Here is a 9,712-nt window from a genome sequence, read left to right on the forward strand (position 1 = left end):
TAACACTCTATTGTGACAATGAAGGTACAACCTTCTTCTCCAAGCATGACAGGATATCTAAGGGAGCCAAACACATGGACCTTAAATATCTATCACTGAAGCAAGATTTTAAATTAAAGAAAATTGTCATTGAGTCTACACGTACAGATTACATGGTCGCAGACATATTCACGAAAGGACTACCTCCAAAGACATTTTAGGGACATACTGAAAGAATGGGTCTTGAAGATAGTTCTTAATTATCATTTTCTGCTTTTATTTCTGTACTTGTATTTGACATTTATTGAGCTCTTAAAGCAATTTTACATCTGCTATTTCTGTTTTCCATTGTGCACACATTTACGTTTGGATGAATGATAACAGAAATAGTCTTTAAACAAAAACATTATGAGACCATTACGTAAATCTTCTATTACGGTCTAACTATGAAAGTTGTAAATGACGTAGTACATGGAAGTAAGCATGTTACAAAATAATATGTGCACGCCATGACTCCCATTGACAACCGAATTAGCCACGACACTTATGATAACCGAGTAAAGAAGTGTTTAGTATATATATAATACGCGCCTTATGATTCCTAAAATGAAATCACTGATGGATCTACCTATCGACCAAGTGGGAGACTGTAAGAAATTTATATTTTCTTTCCTTCCCCTAAATATGGTCATTATAGGAAATCCAATATTTTAGGATATATGCTAAATATCGGTTTTTATCTTGCACAATATTGTGCAATATCTTCTGCCTTGATGGACGACTGAAATTAAGGAAATCCTAATTGGTAGAATCAGTCCTCTCTCCACCTATAAGTAAAAGCTTTTGTTCATCACAAAAACTACTTCACAAAATTCAACACATTAAGATTTGTAGGCAAGGAGAGAGAAACAGATCTATTCTCTGGCGATTAAAACATTCAATCAATAACAACATCAGACAGCAGGATCGACAAGCTCTCTGCATCAGGATGTCTGGAGGTAACATTTACATTATTATTTTTTATTAATCCTACATGTGATTAGTCTGTAGTTCACGATCTTAGGATTCATGTTAAGAAATATCTAACATAGTCTTCTCTGATTGTCTTGTATCTCGCCTTCTATTAACCTTCAATACTCAAGTTTTTATCCCTCTCTAAGTGTCTAGAATAAGTCAATCAATATTAACAAAAGTTAAACTTTTTCTAATTTGATGTTAAAGTTCTTTCTTCAATTAATTTTGAAACTCTCACTAACAAGAACAATTGGTTGTACGTAATCCGAAATTAAAATCTTAGTGTTTGTGGGTGCGTCGATGGTAGAAGTGGATGTAGGGAGAGGAAAGATAAAGATGTGATTAGAAAAAGTAGAGGAACAAAAATGAGATAAATGGAATCAAGAATATTAGAACATAGAGAAGATGATGGAATTTCAATTTCGGCTGTGGCAAACGGAGGAGAAGCTAGATGGTTGCTTCTAAATCTTATTTGTCTACCACTCTTTCCAGTTTCTCAAGTTGTTTTTGACGTGTCAACTTTTTATTAGCTTGTGTTATAGTTATTGTGTAACACATTGTGTGACTACATTATAATATCTTCCCTCAGAAAAGCGACTCAAAATCCATTACACCAAAAATCGGATTCCAAACATGTGTATATTAATTATCCAAAAAACAAAAGTTTTTTGAAAACTCGAAATCAAGCAAAAAAATTACAAGTGTCCACGGCGAGTATCCATTTTCTGAAAGCGTTTCATGATCGCTTCAGAATCAATGTTTTTAAATATCTCTTTCTCAATGTATGTTACTAAGCAATCGTTCGACCCCTCATCGCCTATACGATTCTGGAGTCAATTATTTACAATATGCAAAATTGAAAATATTATCAGTGGCACCAGTGGCAGTAGCACTGGCAATAGTGACTGACAGAATAAGTGATAAAGTAATGAGCAAGCATGAGAAACCACACAAGCCATAAAATGAGATAAACTGGGTGCAAAGTTTTGTATTTGAGTTGGGTTTTTGTGAAACAGATTAGGAAACTCTTCTAAGAAGAGAGATGTTTTGTTTTCTTTCTAATTTAAGTTTCGATAAGGTGTTATCAAAGGGTAGTAAAGTTTGGTAGCTTCGGAAATTAAAGTGAGAACCACGCACATGATATATATTTTTTTGAATGACAATTTTCGCACATGACATGACTACGACTTTTTTATTTTTTATTTTTTTTGGAAAAGTTTAGGGTATTGCCGTGTGCAGCTGCCCACCCTTGGCGGCTTTTAGAACTAGCCAGCACGTGGTTCATATGTTTGCAGATTTTCGATTTCAACTCCAAAAACTTAGAGAAATATTCATCTTGTATGAATCTTCCAAATCTCATAATATATTTCCACCTTGCATTGGATGAATATAATGTTAACACGGTTCAATCCGTTGTCTAATCTTTCCAGAGGTACTCAAGATCCGATCTCACTTGAAATGTACTACTCTAGCTAATTATCAAATGAACCACCAAACTGACTAAATTAATAAGATTAACTTGAACCTTCTTATCTTCTTGGCACATGATTTGTATTATACAATATAAATTTATATTTGGTCATTGTCTCATTTTCCAATTAAGTCAAGAAGTTGTATGGAACTAGACAAACTCATTGATTATGTCAAAGTCAATGCCACTTTATTGTATCTAGTATATATAAATGCATAAGGCTTGAAGTCCTATGAATCTCATTCCTTTGTTTAGGTCTCTATTCATTTCAATCTGCAAGTTCTTGCATTGCATTGCATCAATGGCTTCATCTTTTCTCCATTTCTCCACTACTCCAACCTTCAGTTCTTTCTCTAAAACCAAATTCCACCACTCATTTCCATCATATAAGCCTATGAAAGTGAGTATGTCTCAAAACCAAACCTCTTGGGCCGCCACCATAAATTCTGAAGTGGAAGCCCATATTAAACAGGCCTTAACAGGGCGTAACCCGGCCTCGGTATACCACCCCATGAACCATCTCATCTTTGAAATCCCAAGAAGCATGGCTCCTGCCTTGTGCATTGCAGCTTGTGAATCTGTTGGAGGAGAAAAAGATCAAGCTATCGCAGCAGCCTCAGCGCTTCACCTAATGCATGTTTCGACATACACGCATGAGTACCTTCAGTTATCCGACCAGCCCAAGCCCAAGCCCATGCCACATCATGTCTATGGAGCCAACATTGAGCTTCTTACGGCAGACAGCATGGTACCATTTGCATATGAATTATTGGCTGCTATGGATGATCCCACAAATACTAATTCAGATCGAATTTTACGTGTAATGATCGAGATTGGACGCGCTGTAGGATCTCAAGGAATGGTCAATGGTCAATACCTAAAAGTTAGATGCTTGGGATTGGATGGTGATGAACCCTGTGAAAAGGGAATGGTTGATCAAGTCTTTGAGAAAAAGGGAGGTGCACTCTATTCGTGTGGTGCAGCATGTGGTGCCATATTAGGTGGTGGTACTGATGAAGAAATTGAAAAGCTGAGAAGATATGGGCTTTATGTAGGGATGATACATGGAATAATGGTGTATGATGCAGCTATAAAAGAAAAGAGGTTGGTGAAACTGGCAGATGATTTGAAATATTTGGCTCTAAAGGAACTGGAAGGCATGAAAGAGAAAAATGTTGAGCCCCTTTGGAGCCTTATAGATGGAATTTCTGTATTCTTAAGGGTACAGAAGCTTCAATTTAATTGACACGACAAGCTAGCATGACTTCTCATTGGTTGAATTATGCTATCATTCTTTTTTCCCAAATTTAATTTCCAAGTAAATGGTTCATTTGTAACGATTTTTTTTTTTAACCTTTTTTTGTAACGATTGTGCAAATGTATTATAACAAGGTATGAATATAACTACAATATCCTTCTAATTATTTGTTTACAAATGATATTTCTGTCTATTGTACTATTGTGTGAAACAATATATTTAGGCTCAGCACGTTTAAAAACAAATTGTGGTTGCATGAGGTTATTCCATTAATCCATTCTACACTTCTACTACATGATCTACATCACCATAATTATATTATATTAATATACAGACTGTGTTAATGCTTGAGGTACAGACTGGACTTCGAAATAATCAAAGTTTGACCTTCAAAACAATTACAAATTGTATGAAGAATTCACGATAGGCATTTTTTAATAGTGATTACTATTCTTAGGAAGTTTACAGATACAATACAAGTATACAACTGCCTTTGGGTAACTCAAGTTCTTTTGGGTGGGCAACAATTAAACTCGAGCCCAACCATAATCGGGTTGAATCTGCTGGTAAGGGTGGAATTTGAGCCGAGGGCTCGGAGCTCAGTTTGGGCTTGGCTCGTTTAAGCTCGGCTCGAGCTCGCTCGTTTACTATATGAGTCGAGCTTGAGCTCAAATAAAAGCTCGTGTAAACAAATGAGCTTGATGAAGTTCGGCTCGTTTAGTTAAATAGCATATTTATAGTATAAAATAACTGAAGGCTCGGAGCTCGGCTTGGGCTTGGCTCGTTTAAGCTCGTTTACTATATGAGCCGAGCTCGAGCTCAATTTAAAACTCTTGTAATTAGCGAGCCGAGCTTGAGCATGGTAAAGCTTGGCTTGTTTAGCTTGAATTCCACCCTTATCTGCTGGATTATGCTTGGGGTAATATACATAGATTAGCATGTAATATGCGTGGTGGCTATGCACCCTCTGGGTTAACAGTGAACTTAGAAAGATCAATGGCGAGTTACGATTCCCACTTGCCAGATTCTTTTCGGACCTTTAGTTCAAGCTTGATTTGTGTAATGAAAAGTATGTAAAACTTTCTCTGCACCAGAACTTTCAAGGATTGAATCATTGGCTGAGTTAGTTAATCGTTGCTCGGATTAAGCTATTTTATGGTTTGCCGACTAAGAATTTTCTGGATTGTTTTGATTTGATTAAGTTGATACAGTCTTGGGTTACTCAAGTTCGCCAGGACGACTATGTTAGTTTGAACTTCAGAGTATCTTAAAAAAAAAGTGTCTTTTTGTGGTCTTATCCAAGAAAAGTTGAGTTGAATTTGTCTCCTCCCTTTGCTTTCCTTCCCCTTCCCCTAGTATTTTGAAAAAATTGTTTTCGTTGATGTGGAATAAAAAGCCTTCAAAAAATGTGTGGGCATTTGCCAATCACTATCATTTTTTTTTTTTTTTTTTTTTTGGTGATAGGGTTGAGACAGACTCCTACCTATTGAATTATTTATCTCTTTTAAAATTAGACTTGCTCACAAATTTGCTAATCAAAAAAATAAAAGATATATGAAGCCTTCGCATTTTAATTCATGTATTTGATTTATTAGGAACTATTAGAGCTGGATCCTCATTCATAACTTATTTTTACATACACGGGGAGAAAAGGTGACGATGCTTCTCTTTTCGGGCAGTTAGCAATAATTTTTCAGTAGACTTCTATTATATTTGCTTTTCATTCAATCTGTGTTTCTTAGTTTAGTGTGTTGTCATCGTTATTGTGTTATTTTGTTTCTTAATCTCCAATAATTGATTATCTCTGTAGCCTTGTAGGGACAGCCAAACCACCTTCGGGTTCATTAGGTTCATATGCTTTTCTTTGGTTAATTAATTAATTCACAATATACAACACTTCAACAATTTGAAACTTGTAAGTTATATGCTAGTATGGTACTATATCTAGTTATCTACTGGGAGTGGAACTCGGGTGGGTTGGGTCGGGTTGAGACATAACCAAAATTTAATTCGAGTTTCAAATGCTTCAACCAGAGCCCGGGACCAAGCCCTAGTCGGTCTTTAAATTTTTAGCCCAAGTCCTAGTCCGACCAATTCGGATTGGATCAGGTTGGTCAAACTTCTCAGATGATTTTTTTGGAATTAGGAGGTAAAAAATACCGAAATTAAAATCTTCTAATGAAATCAAAGAGATTTGATTGTTTAAAAAGAAAAATAACTTTATTGATTACATTATTATCTTTAAAATAGATATTCTAAACCTTATTTTTTACACGAATAGAATAATTGAAAGATATACGTACATATATGCACTCGGGCTCGGATTTTCCAGTTTTTTTATATTCTAACCCGAGCCCAATCCAAAACCGAGTTGGGTTTTGATTTTACAAAACCAAGCCCAGACCATATATCTAACATGTTAGCCCAGGACCAACAAAAGTCGGGGTTTAGTCCGACCCAAGTTCCACCCCTAATATCCACTTATGCTAGGCGGCAAGTAGGGCTGTCAATAGATTAGTTTGGATCAGATTCTAGAAAATCCAAACCCGAACCGATAAGAAAATTGGGAACCTGAAACCGAACTGAACTGATAAGAAAATTGAAAACCTGAACCGAACAGAACAAATAAGATATATTACAAACCGAAACCGAACCAACCCGAATAAAAAACTATAAAATCAATTAAATCCTAAATTTAATCAATATGTTTATCAATATTCTGTGTTTATCTAAATCAATAAATTTAGTTCAAGTTATGTGGAGAACAAACTCAAAACCAAATCAATATCTTATCAGTTCGGTTCGGTAGAGGGCAAACAAAATTACCAAAATCCAAACCATTTTTTATCGGTTTGATTCGGATCGATTATCGGGTTATCGAAACCCATTAACAACACTAGCTGCAAGGCACCAATGCAATTTAGCCACTAAAGAAAGGTAGAGAATTAATCATTTTGGCTCAATAAACAAATACATTTTTCAATTTTGTGTTTGGATGTAAGTCATGTAACATTAACTCAACATCAAACACTTGAACTAAAGAAATATTAGATAAACACCAAAGCACTAAACTTAACACAAAATCCCTTTAAAAAGGTTCCTCCTTCACCCATTGACATACTCTGAATCAGTGTTATCAGACCTGGCCTAGTCCGGTGAGTTGACCCGATAAATTGGCAAACCGATTTTTTAACCGGACTGGGTCTATTGTTAGATCCCAGTTAACTCGGGCAGTTCTCTGTTAAACCCGGACAGTTTAAACATATTGGACTGGCCTAATAACCCAATTTTGCAATTTTTTGAAATTAAAAATCTGGAGAGAGACTTGAACCCGTTCACTCTGCTCACCAGCCAGTGGGTCTACAATGTCTTAAATGTGGGTGGATGAGGGTTTGAACCTTGGTTACTAGCAAAAGTTTATAGCATAATGGCCACTCGAGTTGTAACACTGTTTTTTTTTTTTTTTTTTTAGTAAGTTAAAAATATATTAAAAATAATGGAAAAAATTACAAGTTTTCTAGGCAGTGCTAATGCCCATAGTCACTCATACATGGTGCACATACAAACCATAAGGCACCTCCCATTTATATATCCATGGAGGCCTACCGTTACAAAATATAATCTGATTGTTAACCAGTCTAGAAGCTCTCTTAGCAATGATGTCAACCGCTTGGTTGGCTTCCCTCCAAATATGGGCCACTCTCAAGAAAGAACAAGTATGAGAGCATAGTTTTCATCTGTTGAGAAGTTCCCATAGCGTAGATAATGAGTTGGTAGCAATTACCGCTGTTAATGAGTTGTAACACTGATTGTGTAATAAAGGAGTAGCTTATATATATTAGTCTTTTAATATAATTAATATCTGCTTCAACCCAATGGTTGGACCACTAACCTACTGGTTGGACCGTTAACCCATTGACCCGGTCCTCTTGCCTGGTTGGGTCTGATAACATTGCTCTAAATTTAAGTCCGGTCTGTTCTTTGTCGAAATTCTGGGCTTCATAATCTACCAAACAAGGCAACTTTTTCCCATTACTTGACCAGCCAAGGCTTCACTTCTTCCTCTAGATCTATCTTTCGTTCATCACCATTGTATGTAAGCCCACGAATATTACTATGTCCCAGAATCAATCTTATTGGGCCTCCATATATGCTGATATTGAGGGCCATAATGAGAAAGCTTTTATTTGACGTCAACCACCTATACTCGATGAGCCAATACACCATCTTGTCTTCACAGCTCCTAGAAGGAAAGGGCGACGGCATTATGCCTTGCCGCATGTGAAGTGGTCGAAGGACAGAGAGAACAAACAATTGCAACTGTGTCACACTCCAAATTTTGAGTAATCAGATATTCAATAAAAAATTCACATTTCTGACTAATATCTAATCACTCAAGACCTATAGTACATATATGTATCCACATTTGGATAAACAGAATTAACACATTTAAAATTGTAATCTAATAACCAACTCAATCATGTAAACTTCAAATAAATAAACAACCAAATAAATATCTATTAAAGCTCCACCTCCATTATTCAAATAGTCCATTACATTTTTTTGACCAACGTAACTAGTATTCCAAATTACAATCTTTCCAAAGGTAATAATAAAGAAAAACTAAAAACAAATATGACTCAAAGGCTTAGCGAATCCAAGTCCAATGTCTCATTTCACTGCTCTCCACCAACTACACTCCCAAAAATGCATCCCCGTTACAAAACAAAAACAAACATGGGGTCAGCAAATTGAAATTGTTGGTGTGAGTGTCCTAAATGCAATGCTCATGATAATTCACAACAATATAACACACATTATCACCATGAAGTACATATACTATGTCTATATCATTCGGTTACGTTAGAGACATCAACCCCTTGTCACCAACTGAGAAGAGAAATTTAGTTTCTCTTAACGTGCAATCTTTATAATACATAACAATATATTACAGAAATTAACATAACATTGTAACCAATTATCTAAATAATAAATAAAATAAATATATACAATACCTTAGCACTTCGCTGCCTAGAGTGAGCTTCATCCCTCTAATAAGGATTAGATAGCCCACCTTTCTGCAAAAACATAGTTAATTCAATGATAACAATAAACATACCAATATCATATGAATCCATATAACCAAGGTTTTTACATCACATCTCTTAGTGAGGCAAATGACATTTAGTTCCTTCCCTAAAAGATGGAATCTAGCCGTAAATTCTAATCCCATATTTACATCACATCTCTTAGAGATGAAGTACGCTATCATCATGAGTATATGAAATGTCCATCTTAGTCTAGATGGAACCTAGCCGTAAATTCTAATCCCATATTTACATCACATCTCTTAGAGATGAAGTACGTTATCATCATGAGTATATGAAATGTCCATCTTAGTCTAGTAAAGTTATAGTTATTCTAATGATTTCACATCCATATATTATATTAATTACAACAAACAAAATAAATTTCCAAGATCAAAAGTCTTCCCGTGCAATATTTCTTAGTTCACTCCAAAGAGCTACATTTTTCACAAACTAACTCAATTGTCATGCCAACCAACATACCAATATTATCAAAATCACACTTGAGATAGATACATAATAAATTTTAGGTTCTATAAAATCATGCACAATAACTGAAAACAAAAATAACCCATTTTCCATTTACTACTTAACCAATACCAAGAGACTCGTTATTCCAGGCCTCGACTGACATCCCACCGTCGGATAGGCCTGAAATCGTATTGGATATGACTACTATGTGTGCTGAATTTACAGATCAAATTTGAGGAAAATATGTGACTGGGTCATCCTTCATCTATGCCTAAACTTATGACTGCGCAGTGTAGGCCTAAACTTATAATTGTGCAATGCAATTTTCTGGCGTAGTTTATACTACAACCAGTCACGCTTATGTGTGTCTTGATAGAAATCCAACTGTTGGATCTACATATAATTTCAGTATGTCATACTATACTGTTTTGG

The 9,712-nt window shown here is 35.5% G+C and overlaps 1 protein-coding gene across 1 annotated transcript; it reads left to right on the plus strand.

Annotated features, from left to right (window-relative positions):
* The first annotated feature begins 3,008 nt into the window (after positions 1 to 3,008).
* Positions 3,009 to 3,710, plus strand: LOC147477982 (heterodimeric geranylgeranyl pyrophosphate synthase small subunit 2, chloroplastic-like). The gene has a single exon (XM_086586135.1). It carries the CDS (start codon positions 3,009 to 3,011, stop codon positions 3,708 to 3,710), a length of 702 nt encoding a protein of 233 aa, XP_086442261.1.
* The last annotated feature ends 6,002 nt before the right edge of the window (positions 3,711 to 9,712 follow it).

This window comes from Coptis chinensis, chromosome 9 (genome assembly GCF_015680905.1).
Source record: "Coptis chinensis isolate HL-2020 chromosome 9, ASM1568090v1, whole genome shotgun sequence".
In the NCBI taxonomy this organism is placed as follows: domain Eukaryota; kingdom Viridiplantae; phylum Streptophyta; class Magnoliopsida; order Ranunculales; family Ranunculaceae; genus Coptis; species Coptis chinensis.